Here is a 26270-nt window from a genome sequence, read left to right on the forward strand (position 1 = left end):
GGAGATCTGGCAATTTTTATTCAACTCACCAGGATCTATTTTCAGGATGCTATTGTAACGTTTACTGCATTTAAAATATACGTTAGAAAATATCTGGTGTGAAAAAATCAGTGTAAAAGGCAATACATATTATATAAACCCCAAAGGATTTTGCACACATTTCAATGCTGTGAATTCAAGCATCTGAAGCCCGACATCCTCCAGCTCGCCCAGGCCCAGGCCCAGGGGCGCGTCCTGGTGCAGCTTAGACAGCGTATCTTTTCTCTCCCTCGCGCTTGGCCTTGTGGTGCTTCACATAGTCACTGTGCAGCTCCTTGAAGACGTCACTCACCCCCAGCTGCAGTGAGGCCCGCAGGAACCGGATGTCGGACTCAATGCATAGGTCCAGGATGAGGTAGATACCCTCTTGCAGGAGGACTTTCACTGCTGGATACAAAGTGACCTGGGATGAGGGAATACACTTGTCTGTGAGAGCAAACAGGCAGATACCAGGCCCTAGAATGCCTGACGACGGAGTCCGACTTTGGCCGCCAATTTGAGAAAAGATGCTCCTTTTAAAATGTCATTTTGCACGTAACTTAATTGAATATTCATATCTCAAAAGTTTATATCTGGAAGAAATAGAGGTCAACTCAAGCCAGCAAAGACTTGTAGTAAAACATCATGAAATCACAGAGGTAGCTTTGCTCTTCAGTAAATGATGCTTCTGTGCTTACCAGGGGTATTTAGAAACTGGAAGCTTTAGATTTAAAAACTGTATAGTAAGAGTCACCTTATGGGTCACATTCTTCCATGTGGCCAATCTTACTGGAAGCTATCCTACCTGTGGGATGAGGGTAGCAAAGTCACCACTTCCTCCAGAGCAGGGCAGGTGGGCAGCATTCTCCAAGCAGATCCCTGATAGATATTGTCACAGGGCCCAACGTCAGATGTGATTTCTAATTACCATTTAATAGGTTTTTAGTTCTTTCAACAATAACACAATGGGCCCTAAATCCCTAAATGCCCAGAATAATTTAATCGGTCCCTGTGTCCAAGGAGGCAATCCTTCCAAAGAATCTGGGTTAACCAAAATCTGGGCTACAGCAGAAGTGGGCAGTCCAGCTCTGGTGTGACCACATCTGCTACTGGCACAAACTTTCAGATCAGAGATTCAGATTGGTATCTGGACAAAAAGGCCAAGACAGCAGGCACTGCTCACCCTGCCAGGGCCTCGCAGGCTTCAGCTGGACCTGGGCTGCACAGAGTCTGTACACCACAGCAGCAGCAACCAGAAGCAGCAGGAAGGTTCGAGCCGACAAGCCTTGGGGGGCGGCTGGTTCTTTATTAGTGTCCTGATGACCTAGCAGCTCATGCCTCTCTGCAAACATGCAGCTTCTAGCGAGGATACAGTTTACTAACTAGAAGAAGCATGATTCACCAAGGTAACCTCTGGGAGGCATTTGTTTTTACCGCTAATGATGCTATTCTTCACAGTTATGGTTAGTTTCACATGATAGCTCAAAAAGCATTTGACAGATAATCACCTTAATTAAATTTTACTATTTTATAGATGATAAGAACATTCAAGGACAGCAGGAGGAAGGACTGGTCTGTGATTCCATACTAAGGTATTAGGGCAGGAAAGAAAAAATGAAACAGAGAAACTAAAAACAGAAGTCTTTAACCTCACTAGCTGGGGTGAGAACTTGCTCACTCATTCACTGAATCATCACTCACTAAACAAACAATCCCCCTTCCAAATGCAAGAAGAGGCAGAGTAATTTCTGCCGGGGCAGAACAGATATCTGAACTAAGTGCTGGAGTTCAGATGTCGCAGTCCTTTTACTTGGCATTTCCTGGTGAAGGCAAAGCCCAGAGCGTGGGGTGGGGTGGGGTGGGGTGGGGGAACAAGAAGGCAGTAGGATCAGGATAACACAAGCACTGCACACCTTTACCTTAGACAACTCATTGAGAAAACAAGAGGGGGGAGCCAGTTTCTACAACACTGGCCAATGAATGAAAACACTTCTAGGTAACTTTTAAAAGGACCCTAGGCCAGGTGAGTAGGAGAAGGCAATGGCAACCCACTCCAGTACTCTTGCCTGGAAAATGGGCGGAGGAGCCTAGTAGGCTGCGGTCCATGGGGTCGCTAGGAGTCGGACACGACTGAGCGACTTCACTTTCACTTTTCCTTTCATGCACTGGAGAAGGAAATGGCAACCCACTCCAATGTTCTTGCCTGGAGAATCCCAGGGACGGCAGAGCCTGGTGGGCTGCCGTCTATGGGGTCGCACAGAGTCGGACACGACTGAAGCGACTTAGCAGCAGCAGCAGGCCAGGTGAGTAGTGCAAATTATTTACCCAAAGCTATCAATAAAGAGGGAAAACTGTAAATCTGATCTATGGGTAAAAGAGAAGGTAAAAGTGACCATAATTTCCCTGACACATGCCCAGGGTTAACACAACACTGCATGGAAGGAACAGTCTTCAGCAGTGGCTGCCTCTCCCTGACCGAGGCTGTGTCATCGTCACCAGCCCCAATCACTGACACACCTTCACCCATGGCACCTGCCTCCAAAAAGCGAGGGGAAGGCGAGCTAACAAACTTGAGGGGAAGGTGAGCTCACACACTTGAGGGGAAGGCAAGCTATGCTTGCCATCCAGCTTGTAATTAAAACAACATGTCTTCCTGGTCTCCAAAGGTTTACGGTTCTCTCAGGAGAAGCTGCTAACGCACACGGAATACTTTCTTCATTACCAATTTTAAAAACAAATAAAAGGTAAAACATAGACTGTCCTGCCAATGGATTCTGGGACACAACTCCCTGAGATAATTCCCAAAGCTTTTGGTCTTCAAGATTAAAAATTAAAAAATAACCAATAAGCATAAATTAGACATGTATAAAGAGGCTGGGACGCGAAAGACTTTTCATACAGTAAATCTCAGGATAATAATCAGTGACTTCACGCTTCAAATTACAGACTCCCTTCTTGTCCTTAGGTAAGAGATACTGTGGTGTCTCATTCAGTTCTTCAGCTCATGTTCCAACAAAAGCTCACACAGTAATGACTGCTTGGGAAATATCAAGAGTCTATAAAAATGCTAAATAATTGCAAGGAAACCAAACTCCAAGCCCACATCTCATTCAAAGGACGACTTGAAGGGGCTCTTGCATGTGGCTCTGGCTCCCATACACCTGCCTCCCACCCGCCCAACCACCTGCCCACATGATGGGCATCTCCACTGACTGAGGGAGCAGGGTCAGGGCTGTGGAAACACCCTGAAACAGGGTCAGGATGGAAGCCAAGACCACGCCAGGCTTTCTGAGGAATCCCATTCAGATGACCCTCCTTAGAGGAAACGCTGACTCCTCTAATATAACACTTTACCAGCGACTCACCACCATTCTTACAAGATTCACAACAGGATATTCTGTCGAGAGCAAGATATACTACACAAGTAGAGAGATAGACACCTGAACATACTGTACTTTAAGCCTCTGACTTCCCATTTAAACAAAGAAGACATGAAGTCTTATAATGAACTTACTACTACACAGGTCACAGGGGGTCTTGTGGAAATAAAAAATAGCACAGTGACACACCAAAGTGAGATCACTGTTGAAGAATGAATGAATTATCCAGAAGCCTGAAGTCAGATGAACTGGGACTACAGCCTTTAATCCAACTGAACAAGTCTACCAGGACCTCTCCCAGGTCACCTGCTTGAGTGAGAGCAGCTGAGTCACATGTACAACAAACCCTTGAGCCCCCTGCTGGGAGGGACCCTAGGACCTCTTTCTGTCTCCTGCTCTAGGACTTGGGTAATACTTCATCTCCCTCATGAACCAAGAGACCAAGCAAAATAGGCCTAGGGCTCGTGCTGGAGCAAGAAAAGGCCTAACGGTGGCAGCAGGAGCCCGCCAGCCTGGCGCCGCCAGCCTCTGCATCCTTGTACGGCCCTCAGTGACCCTGCAGGGTGGCTGCACTCGCAGGGCAGCTGCCGCCAGGGAGGCCCACCAGGCCCCACGGGTCATACTGCCAGAAGGCCTGTGATCGAGGCTGTGAACAGAAGCACCTGGGGAGGCAGGCGGCTCGGCGTACCTTCTGTGCCTCCACCACATACTGGGCCACCATGAAGGGGGCAAACACCCGGAACTCCTCGGCCTGTGCTGCCATGTGGCTGTACATCCTTTCCACAAGGCGGGCACACGCCAGCACCACCGGCAGGTCCTCTGCACTTCCTGTGGAAGCAAAGTGTTTCCAAACTGATTAATTCAGAAACCATGCATTTTAACTCTTCTAATTATACACTTTCAACATAGCCCCAATTATTCAAACCTTCTGTTTTTTTTTTTTCCCCTAGACTCTTTAATTGGCTCAATTTGAAGACAGAATTAGAGGGAGACATTGCATCCAAATATTTATCTATATTACAAAGAAAAGAACATTTACAATACTCAAGAGTCCATGATTGTTTTTTTAAGAGATGAACTAGAATAACCAAGATTTTAGGATGAATCTAGGATTGCTATTGTATTTAAAAAGGACACGGATATCTAAAAGAAAACTTAAATGGGGGGAAAAAAAGAAAAACCATCTTAAAAAAAAGGCTTTTGATATCAAATGGTTCTAAAGATAAGATGTGTCTTTGCCTCATTAAGTTTCAAAAGTCGTCTAGGATTTTTCATAGTTGGAGATATATATATATATATGACTCAACTAACATTACTAGATCTACCCAGTTTCCCAGATTTATTTCAGACTCCTAGCTCTTCCCCTAGAGTGCCAGGATCACCCAGGCCTTAACAAACTCCTCCTCAGAATTCTAAGTCTGAAATGTACCACAACCCAGGGTACACATGCCCCCTCGTCTGTCACAGCAGGGTGGGCCAGGTACTCTGGCACAGCAGAGCAACCTCCCTGGTTTTCCCTCAGCATAGTACTACACTGTTTTTATTAAATTCTAGAAAATGCAAACAAGCCTATAATGACAAAAAGCACACTGGCTGCTGCCAGGGCTTGGGGCTGGACCCCAAGAGGGCTCTTCTGGGGATGAAACAAATGCTGTTTTAACTGTCGTGGTACTTTCCTGCATGCATTTATCCGTCAAAACTCACTGAAGTATATACTTCAAATGGATGCAGTTTCTCACACATATATTATGCAACAATGAGCTTAATTTTTGGAATGCACAATGCCTTTTTTTAAACATTGAGTACATATACAAATATCTTACACATAAGCAATTTTTCTAGGTGAATGCTATTTTATAAAAATACATAAACTGTTAACATCACTCCACTGAACATTTTAATAAGTAATACTTATGAGTGAGCCTCTTTAGCTTCTAATCTATACCACATCTTCTCTCTAGAAACTCTGAAGACACATGCGGTTCACACAGGAATTCCTGGCACCTGTTGTTTCAGTCCAAATGTAACATGTGGTCATTAAAGAGTATAACCAGCTAAGATGCTCTGCAATTAAGCCATGAACACATCAGAGAGCCCAGTCTGGCCTGACAGGAGGTGACTAGGCCCCACCAGCAATGACGAGGCAGAACCCAGAGCCCAAGGTCAAACTCGAGGGCATGCCGATGACCACAAGCTGCACACACCCAATCCACCCTGACTGCCAGGCCAGGACCAGGTCTTCTGCCACAGTGGATGGCACAGCCAAAACCAGGCTCTGGCTCTTGAGTTCAGAACTGATCTCAGGGGCCTGAGCAAAGAGCTGGGGTCACGCCCACAGCCAGCACAGGGGCAGGAACCTGTTTCCAAATCCTGTTGCCAGACAGACTCACAAAGTCACATGAGAATGCGAAATACCTAATTGTGCTACTAGCTGACCCCAAAATTAGGCAGAATAATTTGGGAATTACAGTAATAACTCTACTTTTTCTCTTTCTGCAAAAGGTAATTGGTTAAGTAGCTTAAATCTCCAAGTCTAAACCCATTAACCTGATTCACAAGTGGGGATTATTGCCACCATATACTTGGGTGAGTACCACCCATATATTTCTAGCCCAGAACTATTGTCTTGGGGTTTCCCCCCTGATGCCCTCCAAGCTGAGCTCTCAGGCCCTCCTTTGTAGTCCTGAGCACCCAGCACATCCACCCTTGTGCCAGGCACATCACACGGTATGTTCATGCTACACAAATTTGAAACGGCACAGTATAGAGTCTCACTTTATATGCAAATTTCTAAATAATGAGAATCTCCTATAAATTAGAAGTTTAGCAAGAATCAATCAACTTCAAGGCTGGAAAACCAGCTGTACACATAATTTACACGATTGCCATATGGCAGTTTGCTTCACTGTTAAACAAACACGACCTTGAAGAGATACAGTGGGAATGGTGAACTGCAGAGACTCCACCCTTTTATTAGATGAGTGATGAACTGGCTCGGCTACTGCCTGCTCCCCTTTAATCTCCCCACTGACCTACGAGCTCCAGAAATAGTTCTTGAATCCACAGACTTCTTTTCCTTCAGAAAAGAACTATTTCAGTTAGGGGATGTCAAATGCATTCACTGCTGCGGATACAGTAAAAACTGTGACTTTTTTTTTAATGTGACATTTAAAAAACTGTTCTGAGTATTCCTTTAATGATCTGAATATGTATCTTATTTAAACTTCACTGGGTTGTTTAAGTTGGGTGGTTTTTTACCTTTGGTAACATGTATGGCCAGAGACACCTGTAAAATAAACACATTTGAAATTGTGCATAATACCATTTCTCTGAATTACCTTTATCTTTCTGCCGTCCTTCATGTATAATTGAACACACCAATCTATGAAAACAGTTCAGGAAAGAAGGGATGGTTTTCAGCATTACCTGAAATAAGAGACAAAATAATATAAAAATATGTAGGCAACTGTTTATTTCAAGTTCTACTTTAAAGGAAGTTGTATTTATTTCCTTCTTAACTTTACCCATCAGGATACTCAAAACAGTTGCAGCAACTTCTTCTAGCCAGGACTTGCTAGGGAAATGCTCACTCTACTTATTTAACTGCTTTACATCCTGTTTTCATGGTTGGAGTAGGGCTCCCACACTGCATAACTTTAGGAATCTAATGAAACCATCCTGGTTTAGAATTTGCTGAATCTGTCTTTTACTCTAAGTTGTTTCTGGTGCATTCTGGATATGGGTAGAAACAAATAACAAAAAGTACAGTAGCCAATATATTCAAGTATAACGGGCACTAGAGGAAAAGATTACATGAAGCAAACCAATTCAAAATGAGAAACAAAATTTCTCATTTTTTAGCAATGAAAAGGTCTAGCTGGGACTTTATCTTGAAAAATGATATCTTAAGTTATAAACAGGATTCTTTCATACTCAACCATCCTGAGATCTCAAGATTGCCAGAAGAAATATCAATAACCTCAGATACGCAGGTGACACCACTCTTATGGCAGAAAGCGAAGAACTAAAGAGCCTCTTGATGAAAGTGAAAGAGGAGAGTGAAAAAGTTGGCTTAAAGCTCAACGTTCAGAAAACGAAGATCATGGCATCCGGTCCCATTACTTCATGGCAAATACATGGGGAAACAATGGAAACAGTGACAGACTTTATTTTGGGGGGCTCCCAAATCACTGCAGATGGTGACTGCAGCCATGAAATTAAAAGACACTTGCTCCTTGGAAGAAAAGCTATGACCAACCTAAACAGCATATTAAAAAGCAGAGACATTACTTTGCCAAAAAAGGTCCATCTAGTCAAAGTTATGGTTTTTCCAGTAGTCATGTATGAGAGTTGGATTATAAAGAGAGCTGAGTGCTGAAGAACTGATACTTTTAAACCGTGGTGTTTAGAAGACTCTTTGAGAGTCCCTTGGACTGCAAGATCAAACCAGTCCATCCTAAAGGAAATCAGTCCTGAATATTCATTGGAAGGACTGATCTGAAGCTGAAACTCCAAATCTTTGGCCACCTGATGTGAAGAACTGACTCACTGGAAAAGACCCTGATGCCGGGAAAGATTGAAGGCAGGAGGAGAAGGGGACAACAGAGGATGAGATGGTTGCAATGCATCACTGACTCAATGGACATGAGTTTGAGCAAGCTCTGGGAGTTGGTGATGGACAGGGAAGCCTGGCGTGCTGCAGTCCATGGGGTCACAAAGAGTCCGACACGACTGAGCAACCGAACTGAACTGAACTGATCCTGAGATCATAATCAAAGACACTGTCCAATAAAGCAGGCAGAAGCCACACTGAAATTTAAATTAAGTTAAAATTCAGTTCCTAGTCATACAATTTTTAGCCCACACTTCACATGGTCAAGACATGGCCAACAGTTCCCGTGGGAGATGCAGGTACAAACACCCCCAGCCCCGGAGAAGTTCTACTCAGCAGCCCTGCTCTAAGGCTCAGGGTGAACAAGGAGTGGATCAAGCGCTAGGACTCTTTTCTTTGGTACACTTTATTCAAGCAAGGTCCGGAGAGCATAAGATGCCATTCTTTATGTCAAATCATCAACTTCCGCAACATGTTCAGAGAAAGGTCATCTTGCCAAATCTCTCAGTGTGTCACCATGTTTCCTGAGGCCCTTGCTTCATCCTGACATCACAGTGATGAAAAGCACACAGATCCAAGGTCAGACCATCTGAGCTCACACCCTGCTTAACATGCAGTCCTAGACAGAGCACTGAGTCTTTCCACGCCTATTTCCTCATTTGCAAACTGAGGATAACAACAGGTTGTCATGAGGGTTAAATAAGGTAAAACATATCAAAAGCTCAGAATGGCACCAGCTGCTGTACTGCTGGGTACCCTGGCTGGGCTCACTTTGTGCTGTTCCCTTCAGATTCACCTGAGCAGATTCTAGCCTGGGGTTTCTATCAACCCTTTTGTATCACCTACTGCACACAACCCAACGCATGGGCCCTGCTCCCTGCGATGTGCCCACAAGCTGTCACAGGTCACACCCTTCTTTATTGCAATGCCATGTTCTTATCCTTGCCAGCTCTCTCCTACTATTAAACAGTCTAATTCTGCTCAATGGTTATTCATCGTTGGTTTTGCAGGAGATGCACACAGCTTTCCAATGTTACTTTCAAAAACTGCATGAAATCCCACAGCTTTTGCAAGATCTGCAGTTCAGTTTATAACTGATTGGTACTGACCTCTTCCCCGGTGGTTCAGATGGTAAAGTGTCTGCCTACAATGTGGGAGACCCGGGTTCAATCCCTGGGTTGGGAAGATCTCCTGGAGAAGGAAATGGCATCCCACTCTAGTATTCTTGCCTGGAAAATCCCATGGACGGAGGAACCTGGTAGGCTACAGTCCATGGGGTTGCAAAGAGTTGGACACGACTGAGCAACTTCACTTTCACTTTATTGCATGTATATTCTACAGTCACACAGTAATCTAAGAATCAGCAGTGATCTAACAAACAAAGATGCTGACCAGATGGGCAGGGCCAAAGGCGACTGTTAAGTGGGGAGGACACTGGATGGAGTGCTTAGTTTACCAGAAAATCAATTTTTCAAAAAGTACACTATTGGCAGGTCTCCAAACTTAGAGCATTAAAACATTAAAAAATATTTGAATGTGCCTATGTATATGTGTATCTGTCCTTTTTAGAAGTTCCCATGTATCATGTAGGGCAGTGGCATAGCAAAATGAACATTGGTCAAAGAATTCCAGTCTTCTAGCTAAAATTCAGACTCAGCGCGGTGACAGTGATCAAATCATTCAGCAGCTCTGAGCATCAGTCTCTCTGCCAATGAAATGGGACTGTCACTGACTAGAGTTGCTGTAGGGGTGAAACAAGACACACAGCACATGTTCAGTAAATGTTAGCTGAACTGAAATCTTTTCTATGAAGCATCTGTTCCTAGTCTCATTTTATTTAAAAAGCGGCATACTATAAAACCAGAACTCAGGATACCTCACTCACTATAATCAACTGAATTATAAACCCAAGATGAGATCTAAGCCAGTGAGTGACATTTAAATATATGATCCCTGTGTCTCAGCAGTAACGAATCTGCCTGCAATGCAGAAGATGAATGTTCAGTCCCTGTGTTGGGAAGATCCCCTGGAGAAGGAAATGGCAATCGACTCCAGTATTCTTGTCTGGGAAATCCCATGGACAGAGAAGTCTGGTGGGCCACAGTCTAAGGGGTCACAAAGAGTCAGACACACCTTAGTGACCAAATAAAAACTGCAAAAACAGAATAATTTCTAATGGGCTTCCAGAAACACATACTACACAGATATGTTTCAAATGTCAGATTCAACACAGCCTGATGTGAAGGTCACATCCTCCTGTGCATGAGAAACCACTTGGGCCCTAGAAACCACTGGAAGCAAAAAGTTTGCCTTGCAAATCCTTACGCTCCTCCTGCTGCTGTTCTCCTGAAAGTTGCATTTCCCTGCCCACATGCACCCTGCCCTCCTCACCTTCGGGTGACACTGCAGGATTGAAAAGAGCACGTTGTGTGCCCTCGAGAAGATACGCCCATACTCAAGGGGCTTCAGGTGGTCCAAGGGTACGGTCAGCAGGATGCTGAAGGCCAGGCTGACGTGGTGCGGGTTGCTGATGGTCCCTTCCCCCTGCCGCAGCAGCGCAGCCAGGACGTCCAAGACAGGCCCCACTAGAGCCAGGGCCGAGGGCTGCTCCTGACAAGCCTCTCGGGTCTGCAGCTACAGGGCAAGGAACAAGGGACAGAAAATGAAGGCAAATCTCCAGGGAAATAGCCCCAAACCCGAAGTGACAGAGGTAAGAAAGTCCAGACTCCAGCACTGACCAGGTCCCACCCTGATCTCCATCCACACCCCCAACCCTCTTCGTCCTGATGCTCCCCCTACCCATACCTAAGTACAAATGGGCTTTGCCCACTAATGCAGATTCCCAGTGAAAACAGAAGATCAGAGAGAAGGCTTAGACCCTATGCCCTGAGAATGTGCTCATCCAGGGCATTGCTCATGTAGCACAAATTAGACTCAGAGCTGATAATGACATAAGCGCAAGCTGCAAGCACAGTGCTTACAGCTCAGGACACGGCCCCAGGAACACGCTCTGCATAATAAAACCCGAGTGTGACAGAAGCAGAAGCGACTGAAAGGCAGGGACAGGGGTACGCACAACCCAGAGGTACTTACCATCAGAGCCGTGACCATCTGCGGGCATGCGCGCCAGAATAAACTAGCCTTCTCTTCACTGCACGGACAGTTCAGCAATAACTTAACCAATGTCGCAGCCGACAACACAGCCTAGGGAACAAGGGAAAACACTAGCAGTGGAAGGAGCTGGCTCCGGAAGGAGGCCCATCGCAGCAGGCAGGCCAGTCACGCTGCTGTGACAAAGCAGAGCCCGTTAAGAGTCCCACACTGGGGTGGGAATGAGACTCGGCTCTGGTCAAGTCCTGAGGGTGACACCCTTTACACCACTTGAGGGAATACATGAACTAGGTGGGCAGAACTGTGGCAAAAGAAGAGCCTCCTCTGTAGCACCTCACCAAACCAAACACATAAACATGCCAGGACAGTGAAACAGAAGACGCTGCAGAGATGTTAATCAGGGGCCCAGTTCATCAAGGTGGTGTCAAAAGAGGAGGCCACCATCCCTTACCCATGAGATCCATCTGTGCCTAGGGATAAAAAGCAGGGCCAGAAGAAACACAGACAAAGTGTAACAATTAGACCAAGTGCCATGATGACAGGTGATGATTTTAAACCATGAGAAGGGAAGGAAAGTGACTAGACCCATGTGGGCATCTCACACCGTGAACTCGAGCCTTATGGCGGCCCCTTAATTCTCTCCTAATGTTGTAGCCTCCCCCACCATGAAATCCTAGCTTCTGCGCTTTGCCCTTGCTCCCTCTGACCAGACACCCCCACTCTCTCTGCTGAGATCCACTCCCCTCTCCACCTCCCTGGAGGTTGTGTCTCCCCATCAAGGGTCTGCTCACTGCCCCAGCCCCTGCCATCCATCTCCCTACTCACACCCATTCCACCTCCCTGTCTCCCCAGCAACACCCCCATTTCCATTCAAATCTTCATCTCTGAACTCAGCTCAGTCTCACCTCTTCCACGATGTTCCTCTGACTAGCTGATGGTATCTTTCTTTCTTTTTAATAAATAAATACTGCATGCAAGATCTGTTTCTCGACCAGGTATCAAATCTGAGCTCCCTATAGTGGAAACACGGGGTCTTAACCACTGAACTGCCAGGGCAGTCCCTGACAGGTGTAAATGGAAGTTCATGGGTTGTATTCGCTGGTTGGCTGAAGGAAAGCCCAGAGGCCTTCTCAAAGCTAGGCCTTCGGAGCTGCAGACACACAGTAAAAACTCCCAGAGAGGCAAGCACATGCTGTTGGGGGGGTGGAGGGAGGGCTCACATGGAGCAGCAGCAAGCTCCCTCTGTCGCCCCCAATCTGCCCCCAACCAGCTCTCCTCCCACTCACATCAAAATCCACCTCTGGGTGCCAATTCTAACCAGAAGTCAAGAAAACCCTCATGAAACAGAGAGAGCCTGGGACCCAGTGAGCCCCTAGCTTTCCTCCTCCTGTGCAAGCGACAGCCTCCAGCCGGTCTGGTGCTCAGGCTGGTCAGGGGGCCAAACTCGAGCACTTTGGCTCTGCAGAGGCTCCCTGGACACACTGACCTAGTGTGAAGTCAGGGCTTTGTTAGCAATGACCGAGTAGGCTGGGGGAAGAGGGCCCAAGGTCAGCTTGCTACCCTGAGAGATTCTCAAGTGGGAGCTGGGCTATGTGACCAAACCAAGTAACATTTTCAAAAGTATGATGTGAGTGATCTCAAACAATGGAGAGTAACACTTAACTTTTTATGTGTCAGTAGACGCTTACTCCTTGGAAGAAAAGTTATGACCAACCTAGATAGTATATTCAACTGCAGAGACATTACTTTGCCGACTAAGGTCCGTCTAGTCAAGGCTATGGTTTTTCCAGTAGGTCATGTATGGATGTGAGAGTTGGACTGTGAAGAAGGCTGAGCGCCGAAGAATTGATGCTTTTGAACTGAGGTGTTGGAGAAGACTCTTGAGAGTCCCTTGGACTGCAAGGAGATCCAACCAGTCCATTCTGAAGGAGATCAGCCCTGGGATTTCTTTGGAAGGAATGATGCTAAAGCTGAAGCTCCAGTACTTTGGCCACCTCATGCGAAGAGTTGACGCACTGGAAAAGACTCTGATGCTGGGAGGGATTGGTGGCAGGAGAAGAAGGGGACGACCAAGGATGAGATGGCTGGATGGCACCACGGACTCGATGGACGCAAGTCTGAGTGAACTCCGGGAGATGGTGATGGACAGGGAGGCCTGGCGTGCTGCGGTTCATGGGGTTGCAAAGAGTCGGACACGACTGAGCGACTGAACTGACTGACTGATTATGAGTGTGTGCATGCTATGCATGCTAAGTCTCTTTAGTCGTGTCTGACTTACACAACCCTATGAACTGTAGCTTGCCAGGCTCCTCTGTCCATGGGATTCTCCAGGCAAGAATATTGGAGTGGGTTGCCATTTCCTTTTCCAGGGGATTTTCTCGACCCAGGGATCGAACCCACACCTCTTACATTGTCTTCTGCATTGGCAGGCAGGTTCTTTACCACTAGCACCACCTGGGAAGCCCAATAGTATTTCATATGATAAGAACACAGTTGTAATTTGAAAGAGTTCCCCTTTGGAAAATACAGCCTCTGTGCATTGAGGACCTGGGCTCCTCTGAGTCCACAGCTCCGTCCCAAACTCCCACGGTGCCTACAGTCGCTGTTGGATTGATATTGCACATTTGTGTCACTTTAACACTGACACGGGCATTTCTAACTTTTCCCATTGAAGCCAAAGGGGCAACCCACCTGCAGATCTGCTCTCCACAGGTTACTGACGTCCAGTCCCTGGAGGATACACTGCAGCCACATGCGGAAGTCCTCTGTCGTCCCAGACTCTAACATTTGGGTGAACAAAGCTCCCAAGTGAGGCTCAATCTCCTCAACTACCTGAACCGGAATCGCAGGATCTGTGAGGGAAACAAGACTGCTAAGATATGGCAGACAAGGGGCAGGTTAAGTAAACCATCTCAATGAGATGAAACGGTGTGCAGTCAGTAAAGGCCAGCGTTTCAGAGACATGGGCAGAGTCACAGTGCAAGTGAAAAAGCGGAGCACACTCACAGCCTGGCAACGCCCTCTCACACCCGGCCCTTGCGCCCTGCCCACAGCACCTGTGCACCCAGTGTAAAGAGTCCAAGAGGACCACGATGGTGACGTCCAGCAGGGCTCACCTCTAGACCGTGGGAGACAGGTGACTGGCGATTGCTTCGTACTCTTTTCTACTCTTCTTATATTCTTTTATGAACTCAGTAGGGGCTCAGGGGTGAGGTGGTACTTTTACATAGATGGGGATGTTGAAGGGATGGAAAGAAGCCCAGGCTCATGGAGCCTGCCTGCTGCAGCTACCCTGGTTCCCCTAGTTAATGCAGGACAGTCTTACGAAGTACACCCAGGGTCTGCAGGTTCATCAGAGAGCCCACAGTCAGCTCAAGGCCCTTTACGATCCAACCCCAGCATAACTGTTCCAGCCAGCAGATGAGCCCACCCTGAGCAAGTCCCTCCTGCGCCCCAATCTGTGTTTCCTACAGGCAGCACTGAGGGCGGGTGGACCGGCCCAAGGCTCTGAGAGACAACATCCAGGTCCAAGTGTCCCACAGCTGCAGGATTCTGGAGGTGTGACCTCCCTGAGCCTCAACTCTCTCATCTGTGAAATGGGTGGGACAGCACCAACTCCTAGAGTTGGTCAAACACTGGATGGCTGAACGTCAGCACCGTGACCTCACTGCCCTCCCCTCACCCATCTCCCGCAGGAGGCCTTGACTGCCAGAGTCCACTGTGCTGGTTGCTTCAAAGCCTTTCCTCATCCTGTGACTCTGGTAATTTGTGTGAATGTCTGTTTACTAAATTAGGTCAAAACCAATACCTTATTCATCTCCAGAGGAGGACACAGTTCCACACATATAGGAAGCATTTTTAAAAGTGATGGTTTTTTATAACTGAATCGAGGTAGTCAATTCTCCTGTCAGACAGCATTTCCTACAAATTCTCATTTTTCTGAGCTGAGACCTACTTGAAGACCAAGGTGGTCACCTTAAGCCTTCCTCTCCCAGCCCAAAGCCCCAGGCCACCCCTCTTGGCCTTTCCTCCAGACCTCTCACCACCCTGGTCTCTTCTAGAGGTGAATCTAGCAGCTCAGGTGCATGAGGCCTGCCCATGGCAACGATGGCAATACTCAGGCCAACAATCTGGGGGTGCAGTAGGGTATGAGGCCTCACTCCGCGACCCAGCTCTGTCTGGGGTAAAAGGTACGACAAGTCCAGGGACACATAACTAGGACTCAGAGGCTGCCTCCAATTATAGGGGTCTCAGGGATAAAGGAGGACACTCCATTCATATTTAACAAAGGGGAAGGGGGCCAGAGCTTTAGACCACCAGCGGCCATTTCTTAGGACACTGGTCTTAAATGCTCTATCAGAACGTGTTAAATGAGTTAACGGAAGACTGAATTTAACCCATGAAGAAGGTGACACCATTCCGTGAGAGTTGCTGACAGAGTGAAACAGAACACAGAACACGTGCCCAAGGCCCCCAAGTCAGTCCACACCCAGAGCAGACCAGGAGGGGAGGCAGCAGCCCTCTGCCCTGGCCGTGGCCCAGGAGGCCTCTCTTCCTACAAAGCCCAAGAACATCTGTGGGTGCGAGCATACCACAGCCCCAGCTCGCCACCACAGCCTCCCCACCAGGGAACAGAGGTCAGTGTGCACTGTGAGGGCTGGGCTAGGCTGGCGGGCCCCCCGCCCCACCTCAGAGGATCTTAACTAGCCTCCACTTCAGTAACAAGCAAATAAGAAAACAGGCCCACAGCAACTGGGAACAGTGCTACCTTGATGAGATCAAGTTAGGGATGGACTCTGGTCTGCTAACCTCTGACCTGGGGACAGCAGGGAGTGAATTCTGCTTGAAGACACTGGCTGGGTTTTTGGTCCTGATTAGCTACCCTGCAAGGGTGACATCCAGCTAAAACACTGCAATGACATCATGGGCTGAGCCACTGTCCAATCAGCTCCCAGGGCCCCACAATGGCCAGAACCACTGAGACCAGGGGGACGATATCCGCCCTCACAGAATTTCATGAGGTTCCCTATAAATTAAGTCACCTGCAATTTTAAAACGTTGGCAGGTTTAATCTTTCTTAAGTCCACTGGTGATGCTGAAGATCTGATACTGGAGAGCCTACAAAGAGGGATGAAGCTGTCTACATTGACTTCTGGGGCCAGGACAGAAAGACTCAATCAGAGAAGAGTGATTCAAAACTATAAACTAGAATGACCTCCAAAATAAGTGAAGAACCAAAGCATGAAACAATGTATCTAGAAGCCTGCTATTTGTGTAAAAAGCAGGAAAACAATTGTGAGTAACCGCTCACATGCCCAAAGAAGGGAGAGGCTAGACATGAACACCACGGAGGGCTTCTACCAGCTCCTGGTGTAGCACCCTCTGAAATGCACACCTGTTTCAGAAAAGGGGGTGGGCAGAAAGTCACCTGGCTGCCACTCAGTGACCTTCCACCAAAAGCTATACAGTACAGAAGTAGCTCAAGAGAAAACATCTCACCTGCAAGGACTTTTCTCACAGAATGAAACACGGAGGTACACACAGAATCCTCCTGAGGATGTAGTTCTGGGACCAAAATGAACAGAGTTAAAAACTGCACGGCTGCCTGGAAAGATCGGGGATCTCCCACTAGGGCTGGCAACTCCAACAGGATCTGAGCATAGATGGTCTGGTAGAGAGTGGTGTAGGCGAACAGCGCTTTGTCTGTCCCTTTCGAAACATCTGTCCAATTGTGCCTGGAGCGCAGGGCCACATCGGCCTCCAAGAGTGAGCCCAAGGACGAGATGACAGCGGGCAGGAGGCGGCCCTGGGGCCCAGGGGCCATGCAGTGCTGGAGCAGGGTCCCCGCCTGCAGCACTACCTCCTTCAACAGCTTGGGCAGCACTTCTGGGGCCTCGTCCTGCTGCTTCTGCTCCTTGACTAAAGCCCCCAGCACTTGGCACACCTTGGTTAAGGACACCAGCATGAGCTGCTGGCCCAGAGGAATCTGATTTTCTGACCGTTTGCCTGAAGTCACTTCATTGTGCAGTTGGTGCCCTGAGAGGAAGGCAAGGATTTTCCTAAAATTGAGCCCCAGACTGAGCTTTCTCTGGATAAGCATCTGCAGGAGCTGTTCTAAGAACGTTCCCACCACCTGGAGGAATTCCAGCCAAGAGGGGTCATCCACACTCACAAGAAACCTCCTGCTGGCTCTGAACAAGGAGGTCAGTGTGATCTCAAAGATATCGCTAACATACATGACCCTGAGCACGGCCTGGGCACTCTTTCCTCTCTGCAGGCAACCGAGAAGCTGGTAGCATGTCCTCAAAAACCTGAGGCTCAGGGAGGAGGAGCAAGAGCTGCCCGGCGTGGTGACGGCCACAGACAGTAACAGAAAAAAACAATGCACATGATAGGGTGCCGGGAGGCTGTCCAGCTGTAGAGCAGAAAGAATCCCCAAAAGCTGCAGGATGCTCTCTAACTGCTCCCCCTCCAGCTGAATAGGGGAGTCACCCCTGACCAACGAGAGTACGTTTTGGGCAATTTCTTCTCTTGGCTCTACACCTTCAGATCCAACTTTGGCAAATCTGCTTTCCCAGTGAGCCATGACCACGTAATCCTCTTCAAAGAGCCAGGGCAGCTGCTGGCGGAGAAGAGCTGGCTCCCTCTGGGCAGCGGCACACAGGATGCTGCCACAGCGCGCGGTCAAGCCCAGGAAGAACGCGGAGTGGAGGGACTGCATTTCAGGGAAGACAGGGCTGTGGAGGACAGCCTGGGAGATCTTTCCGAGTGTGATATCTGGTTCCTCCTCTGCTAAGCCTTCCTGGGCTTTCCTCACTGGTAAAGTTCTCAGCAGGATGCTGGCCAGGTACTGTAGGTCATCTGGACCAAGATATGATGTTAAAATCATGAGATTGGACATGACCAAGTGCCAGTGGGCAATGGGGTAGGTGAGCGCACTCACTGTCCCGACCTGGCCATCCCAGGAAGCTGACGTCCCCTGGGTCACACTCGCTCTCCCAGAGCCCAGGATGTAGGCGGCATCACGCCTCAGAGCACAGAGGGTTTCTTCAGACTGGAAACTGGCTTGCAGTAAGGTGTTCTTCATTCTCTGCAGGTGGAGCTGCTCCAAGCAGTACCGACCAAGGGAGTCGGACTGAAGCGTGAACTCCTCTATCTCCTCCCAATGCTTGGCCTCCACGCCTGGGAGCAGCGGAAGGGGGCCTGAGGGCTCTTGGGTGGCGCCCGCCAAGGCCCCGGGTTCAGAGCGGTATGGGCTGCAGTTCAAGCGCAGCACGGTGTCCACCTGGGCCCAGGAGTGGGCAAGCAGAAGCGCAGAGTCGCCAACCTTCTGCTGCCAGAGCTCAGGCGTTGAGGGCCAGGGCTTGCAAAGGAGGTCCAGCAGGGGCTTCACAAGGCCCTGCAGCATTCCGTCCATGGCCTGCCGCATGCGCCTGACCATGGGCAGGGGTGAGCCAGCATCCAAGCTCCGCGCGTGGACCATGACACAGCACAGCAGCGAGCTCAGCGACAGGGACTTCAGGGCCATGTCCTCGTCACCCTGCAAGCCAGGCAACACCAGAGACTGGAACCGCTCCTGCACCTGGGCCCACATGTCCAGGACCTGGCTCAGGGGCAGCTCCGGGAGGCACTCTTGGAGCACCGCGGCAGGACCAGCAGCCAGCAGTGGCAGTCTCAGCGCCTCAGCTGCGGGGCGACAAAGCACCCCTAGCACCTCCTCGAACAGCCGGGGTACCTGCCGGAGCCTGGCGTATGTCTGGAAGAGTGTGTGGATCAGTGCCTCCTGGGCTTTCTGGGTCCGCAACTCTGTGACTTCTGCATCGATCCATGCTGAAGCCAACAGGTCATCCAGGTCTGGCTCCAGGATCAAATGATTCAGGGAGAGCAAAACCTTGAGGCAGCGGAACCAGGCTGGCACGAGGGCCTGTGGATGGTTTAGCAGCAACTCAGCCAGACGACGGTAAAAGTGGAACTGAGCCTCACCATGCCGGATTCGGTCCGCAGCGATGTTGTAGATGGTGTTACTGGCCACTGAGTTTAGAAGCTGTTCCACAACAAGGAGTTCTGCGGTCCAATCGGACACAGACAGGGCTTGCCTCTGCTCCTCCAGGTGGGAAATTCTTAAGCAGCCAAAAAGTTGAGGGAGCACCTTGAAGCAAAGCAGCTGGTTCCCCTCCTTGAGGTAAGACTCAACAAAGAGTTTGTACAGCAAGGCCACAGAGTTGGCCACCACTGAAGCCTGAAGGGGCAGGTCACAGTAGCCGGCATCCACCAGCCTGGCAATTATAGTGCCCAGGGGAGCTAGAAGATTCTTCATGGCCCCTATCTTCGAGTCGCCTTGCTGCTGATCCAAGAGCTCCTCTCTGTATGAAGGGAGCAGCTCAGGCTGAAAAGCTCCACCTCGAAGCACAGCCTCAATCTGATTCCTAATGTCCCGGCCTAGCGCTGGCCGCAGCTGGCCCTGGCCAGCCTGAGTCCATGTGCCCCCCGAGAGAAAGTGTCTCAAGACCAGGCAGGGCTGGAGCAGGTGCCCAGTCAACTCCCCAAAGGCGCGTCTCGGGTTGACCTGCTGCTGCTGAAGTGAGAGGTAGTGGCTGAGGCTCAGGTGAATGACTTCAAACAACTGGGGTGTTACGGCTCCTGGCTGCCGACAGGCCAACCAGCAGAGCTGGCTCAGCAGGTCAACTATCAGCTCCTGCCTGGCCGTGTAGATGACAGCAAGGGCAGGTGTCGAGAGGATACCCCGGCAGCAGCTCAGCACAACACAGATGTTCCTCTGGGATCCCAAAAGAGAGAACTCGGCTATCCTCTCATTGATGATCTGAGTATTGAGAAAGAAAGGAACTCGTCACTGACGCTAAACCCGCAGACACTCAAAAAACACAACACAATGAGCAAACTCGCTCCTTGCCCTGATCTTAATGAGAAAAAAATGCCCAGATTAGCACATCTAAATGGACTTGACTTTTCCTTAGCACATCAAAGGAAGCCAGAGGACCTGTCTTAATTCCTACACACATCCATCTCCTACCAATATAATTACGAAAAGGGCTCCATGCCTTTATATATCTGCTGTCCCTTTCTAAATAGCAGAGTTCTATAAGGCTTAAAGTCCAAAGATTTCATGTTTTCTTAGAACCTAAACCTATAATTCAACTTAGATGCTACAGGTAGATGGGACAGTGACCTTCGGTTATGATCCTGTGGTCCAAAACACATTTCTATAATCAGTAATACTCTTTGTATCTAAAAAAGCCAAAGCAAAAGGCATTCTTAAAAGAAGAAAACAAACATGGCCAGTTACTACTTATAGCAAACCCAGTCTACAGCTTTCAAAATTCTGAAAGTCACAAAAAACAGAAATCACAAGGGCCAGGCAGATTCCAAAATTCACTTATGGGCTATGCAACTTGCTTCTAGCCTCATAGCATCTGAGAATCAAATTTATCCCAGGTGCTAAGTTATGAGTAGCCCAATGACACAGGTGTGTTTATCTCCATCCATATAACTGCTGGCTCCGGAAAAGCTGAACCAAAAATATTTTGTACTTAAATGCCAGCACTCTACTACGGTAATCTCCAAATATTTCTGATTATACAACTTTTTCTACTTTTATACCTGATAACATTATAAATTACACACATGCACCATAGTACGAGTATTTTATACAATTATAAGGCATACATAAAAATTAAGGTGACCTTTTAAAAATCATATAAAGATGAAATATTTTCTTCTCATATCCCCTAAGGACCGTTCAGAATAATCCAGTTTGGTGACCACTGACCTATTAGTTTAAAAAGTGACATAATTCAGAGCATAATTTCAAGAACCACTAAAGCTTGTGAACCATCAGGCTATCAACCATTTAATTCCTCTGTTCCCAGCCTCTACTGCTTTTCTCCTGCCCACTGAGTCAAAAACCTTTGAGAAAAATCTCATCTAGATTTTGACCTTTGATCTCCCTCTAGTCCAACAAAAAGGTGGGGGAAAAAAGTCATAAAGCAGCATCATCTGCTGGATACCTTTTCTAATTAAAAAGGTAATTAACCAGCTTATGAAAAAGTTCTAATCTTTTATTCAATATTAAATAATATAAAGTGCTTAGTTCAGTCAGTAATGAAAGCCATGGCAGATGAGGCCTGCCCACCGCTCACCTCCTGCTGTGCAGCCCAGTTCCTAACTCTCAGGGGTTAGGGACACCTGGTATAGCGCATTTGATATGCATTCAGTAAACATCAATTATTATAACTCTAAATGTACCATTTTTTTCTTCTCCCCTGCTGTTGTGCTGTGTGTGTGCTCAGTCGTTTCCGACTCTTTGCAACCCCACCAGGCTCCTCACCAGGCTCCTCCATCCATGAAATTTTCCAGCAAGAATACTGGAGCGTGTTGCCATTTCCTACTCCAGGAGATCTTCTAGACACAAGGATCGAACCTGCGTCTCATGCACCTCCTGCACTGGCAGGTGGGTTCTTTACCACTAGCACTACCTGGGAAGCCATCTCCCCTCCTACCTTGATATTTTCTGCATCTTGATATAATTAACCATAAGACAATTAAGCCTCTGGCATTAACAGGAAAACAGAGATACATGTAACACATACAGGATAACACAGGAAACTGTTAATTACCTTGATGAGGGAAATCTGAAGGTTAACTGTCTTTCCATTCTTGAGGAGGTTCTGCAGTTTTCTGCTATGTAGAATGTTATCTACATAGATCCAAAGCCTTTCAACAATGTCTTCCTTCAGTTCAAATTTTTTCTTATAAAATCCAACCAACGACTGCCTTGCCCAATCAAGCAATACCTGAATTTGGAAAAAAAATACTTAAAAATAAATGAATTTCTTTATCAAGAAAAACACTGGACATTTATAGGGACATCCCATGAATAACCAAATACAACTGCCAGGGGGAAGAACTTTCTTTAAAACTTATCTTTGGTAATATTGTGTTTTGGTACCTTAAGATATGTTTATTAAACAATAAACATTAAAATATGTTTATTAAACAATTTAAAAAAAACTAATTTTGGAGACTTCCCTGGTAGTCCAGTGGCTAAGACTCCATGCTCCCAATGCAGGGGGCATGGGTTCGATCCCTCATCAGGGAACAGGATCCCACATGTCACAACTAAAAGATCCTGAACACCGCAACAAAGATATTGTGTGCCCCAACTAAGACCCAGCACAACCAAATAAATAAATTAAACAAAAAAGAAAAAAACTAATTTTGCCTTCACCTGGGGCCAATAAAAAGTTTCAAGTGAAACAGTTTCTTCTAACTAATCACTTCTAAATTGTAAAAGTTAAAAGCACAACAACAATTGCTCAGGATGGCCACAAAAAGAATAACACACAAAAGCAAAGATGCAGAGTCAGGAGACCAGAGCTTGTGTTCTTCCTGAGTTACCTGCAGCTTCATCTCTAAACCTACTTATTGCATTTAGAAGACAGAGTCTTCCATGAATGATTCACAAATACTGTATTAGGAGGAGGGCTGAACATGGATAGTTTTCATTATTATGACATGATTCCTTATTCATAAACACAAGGAAAGGTGGTGAGGCCTCAGCTCAAGACACCAGAAATGTCCATAACAGCATGAACAGTGCAAATGCTAAAAGAAAAAAACTCTCCCGAGAAGGATAGTGGAAACCTTGATCAAACTGCCTGCCACAGCTGTCAGGTGACACTTAGGCAGCCAAAACGATTCTTACATAGAGCCAGATTCAGAAACTACTAGTTCTGCTGGTGCTGTACAAAGTGGATCTCATCATTTCAACAGCGGTAATCCATCTTTGACAATTTTGAACAGCTTTATTGTTGTTGTTTGGTCACTAAGTTGTGTCTGATGTCTTTTGCAACCCCACGTACTATAGCCCACCAGGCTCCTCTGTCCATGGGATTTCCCAGGCAAGAATACTGGAGTGGGTTGCCATTTCCTTCTTCAGGGGATCTTCCCAACCCAGGGATCGAACCTGTGTCTCCTGCATTGACAGGTGAATTCTTTACTGCTGAGGCACCAAATGACTGTATGTTAATCCATTTTAATGAGTTCATCACCTTGGTGTCTCCATTACATTAACAGTTTTTCTTAGTCAGATAAGTTTGAGAAATGTTAACAAAGAAAGATGTCTTTCTTGCTTCCTAATCTGTTTCTAATCTATCACTTTATAATCTAATTCCCCTTGGGTTATTACAAATGCTAAAGCTTCTCTACTTCCCAACCTTTGATTCATCAAGTTCCAAAGATGTTCAAAAAGCACCAATAAGAATTGTTTATGGAGCATCACTTAGGATTTACAAATAAATGAAACTGCCAACAGACTCAGAACCTAATTCCTGTAAGTGAAAGTGAAGTCGCTCAGTCGTGTCCGACTCTCTGTCCATGGGATTTTCCAGGCAATAGTACTGGAGTGGATTGCCATTTCCTTCTCCAGGGGATCTTCCCAAACCAGGGATTGAACCCTGGCCTCCCACACTGTAGACAGACACTTTACCGTCTGAGCCACCAGGTAACCCAAGTCCAAACTTGTTCACTGATGCACATACTTAGGGCTTCCCAAGTGGCACCAGTAGTAAAGAACCTGCCTGCCAATGCAGGTGATATAAGAGATGCGGGTTCAGTCCTTCGGTTGGGAAGATCCCCTGGAGAAGGGCATGGCAACCTACTCCAGTATTCTTGCGTGGAGAAACCCATGGACAGAGGAGCCTGGCAGGCTATGGTACATAGGGTCACAAAGAGTTGAACAGGGTTGAAGTAACTTAGCACACACCCACATAATTTGGAATATAAGAGATATTTCTAAACATAAAAGAAATGCTGGGGTTTTATAACAGAAAAAGTTTGTTAGTGAAATATCTATTAACTTCTTCTCACTGAAACCACTTTTAACTTTCTAACCATGCTTCCTTCTCCAACCTTTTCTCTAATCTTTTAAAATTTTAACTAAACATCAATATGCAATTTAATAAGTGACCATTAGTTTAGGTCGTAAAACCGTAACTTTTGCATTAAACTTACTTGTTCTTTATTTGGAAGAAGACACTGGTGAGAAATCCAAGCAAAGTGAGCTAGTTTTAGTTTATCTTCCCAGGACGTTGTCTTGCTTTTAAGTTTCACAGAAATGCCAGAATAAACAGCTGCCATTTTGGCACTTTACCTACAATTTAAAGCAATGGAAAAAAAAATACATTATATAAAAGTCAAACTTAATAGGCACCAAAAATGAACATTATGTACCTTATTGTCTACATAACTTATACTCCTTTAAAAAAATTCTTCAGTGAATTAAAACACCATTGGGCAGAAGTCAATATATAAGATGCTTGAGTCCATGAGTTTTCTAGAAGAAAACTTTCATGCTTTTCACATGAAAGCAGACAGAAGATGGATTACCCACACGTGTAAAAGTATTCCTGCTGTGATCAAACATGACATCCTCAGAGGTCAGTGTGCAGGAATTCACTGAAACAAAACCCAAAGTTTTTGAGAACACTCAAATTACTTTATTTTCACACATGGCTTTAGATTGAAAGGGTTGTTACAGCAAAAATGTCCTAATATACATACTGTAGAGTATGTATTAGGATCCACTCCACTAAACAGTTTAAAAAGATAAGCAGTATTTGGAAATGGTAATACTTCTCCAAGTTCAAAAGAAATAAAGTATAAACCCAGTCCCAACAGACAAGACTTATTTCAGCTGCAACAGTAACTTCATTAATTTACAAAAATACACTGCTTCTAAAGACTCTACAGAATACAGTTATACAATTAATGTTGGAAAAATACAATACAAAAAAAATTATGACTAAAGCACCAATACAAACATACCAACCACTTATAATCCTATAAAACTGAGATAAATGTAGCTTTGAGTTTCCTAAAAGTCATAGTAAAAATGGAAAACATCAGATTAAATCATTCTCATTCTATTAAAGTTAACAAGTCAGCTCCTCAAAGGAGAAAGTTTTTCATGGTACTTAATACTGAAATAGAGATCCCAGGTGGCTCAGTGGGTAAAGAATATGCCTGCAATGTAGGAGACACAGAGATGCAAGTCCATCCCCGGGTCCAGAAGATCCCCTGGAGAAGGGCATGGCAACACACTTCAGTATTCTTGCCTGGAGAACCCCGTGGACAGAGGAACCTGGTGGGCCACAGTCCACAGGGTCACAAAGAGTCGGACACGACTGAAGGACGGACCACAGCACTGCAAACAGCAACCAAATAGGACCAGTGAAATATGGAGGCAAAATCGCGGCCTCAAGATTCTATTTTAAATACTCTCAAACGAAAAGAGTTTGATCTACTGAGAGCTGGATCACTGGATTTTTTTAATCTAAGGGGTCCGAAATTCTCCAGACCTACCTTCAGAATTAATTCTTTATAGGCATTTTTACAAGGGAATAAGGAATGATACTATTCCTCTGTTACAGAGACCAGAACAGTCAAAAGATGTCAGTCTGCCGTGTGTCAAAACATCCAATATACATCCAACAGTTACTAACTTAACTGTGAAATTCAATGTCGACCATCACGACAGCTACCAAGTACTTAAAAAGCGTCTGAAGAACTGGCTACAAAGACGCCCCAGACAACTCTCCCAGACCTGCCAACCTTGGGCTCTCGGTGACCTCAACGATCTCTGCGAACGCGCGTGGGAAGTCGGGTTGAAGACCACAAACCCGCGAGGACAGCAAAGCCGCGTCCGTCTTGCGCGTTCACACGCCGGAACCCTGAGGAACTCAAGGAAGCTAACAGCCAGGAGGGAGGCGAGAGGCCGCCGCAGGAGCGACCAGCGGGGAGGACCGTGCCTTGGTGGGGAGCTCACCTGGAGGGACGTGGTCACCTGGTAGGAGCCGCGATCGGGGCGCAAGGCCGGCCGGGAGGGGACTCACCTGCAGGCAACCCCAGGTGAGGAACTCACGCAGGCCCCGCCGTGAGGGGCAGCGGACTGGTCGGAGGTCAGTCCCCGAGTCGGGAGCTCTCCCGGCGGTCAGTCCCGGACCTCGCGGGGACTGACAGCAACAACGGGACCGACTCCGGAGCTACCACGTGAGGGCCTCGCTTCTTCCGCCCAAAGCCAGCCGCCCGGGTTTGGGCGGGGCGGCGCTGGGAGGGGCTGAAGGAGCGCGGGG

At 47.0% G+C, this 26270-nt stretch overlaps 1 protein-coding gene across 3 annotated transcripts; it reads right to left on the reverse strand.

The window, feature by feature from the left end:
* Positions 1 to 26169, reverse strand: URB2 (URB2 ribosome biogenesis homolog). Of its 3 annotated transcripts, none has more exons than XM_052640251.1 (10): positions 26031 to 26169; positions 24151 to 24289; positions 21756 to 21932; positions 16621 to 19942; positions 13813 to 13973; positions 11104 to 11214; positions 10402 to 10644; positions 6737 to 6824; positions 4087 to 4226; positions 1 to 442 (listed from the first exon to the last, which is right to left on the reverse strand). In XM_052640251.1, exons 2-10 carry the CDS (start codon positions 24274 to 24276, stop codon positions 245 to 247), a joined length of 4566 nt encoding a protein of 1521 aa, XP_052496211.1. In that variant the 5' UTR covers positions 24277 to 24289; positions 26031 to 26169; the 3' UTR covers positions 1 to 244. The 3 variants fall into 3 exon arrangements, with proteins under 3 accessions (XP_052496211.1, XP_052496210.1, XP_052496212.1); XM_052640250.1 differs by having other exon boundaries at positions 25964 to 26155; XM_052640252.1 differs by lacking the exon at positions 4087 to 4226 and having other exon boundaries at positions 246 to 442; positions 25964 to 26155.
* Between the last annotated feature and the right edge of the window lie 101 nt (positions 26170 to 26270).

This window comes from Budorcas taxicolor, chromosome 5 (genome assembly GCF_023091745.1).
Source record: "Budorcas taxicolor isolate Tak-1 chromosome 5, Takin1.1, whole genome shotgun sequence".
NCBI lineage: Eukaryota > Metazoa > Chordata > Mammalia > Artiodactyla > Bovidae > Budorcas > Budorcas taxicolor.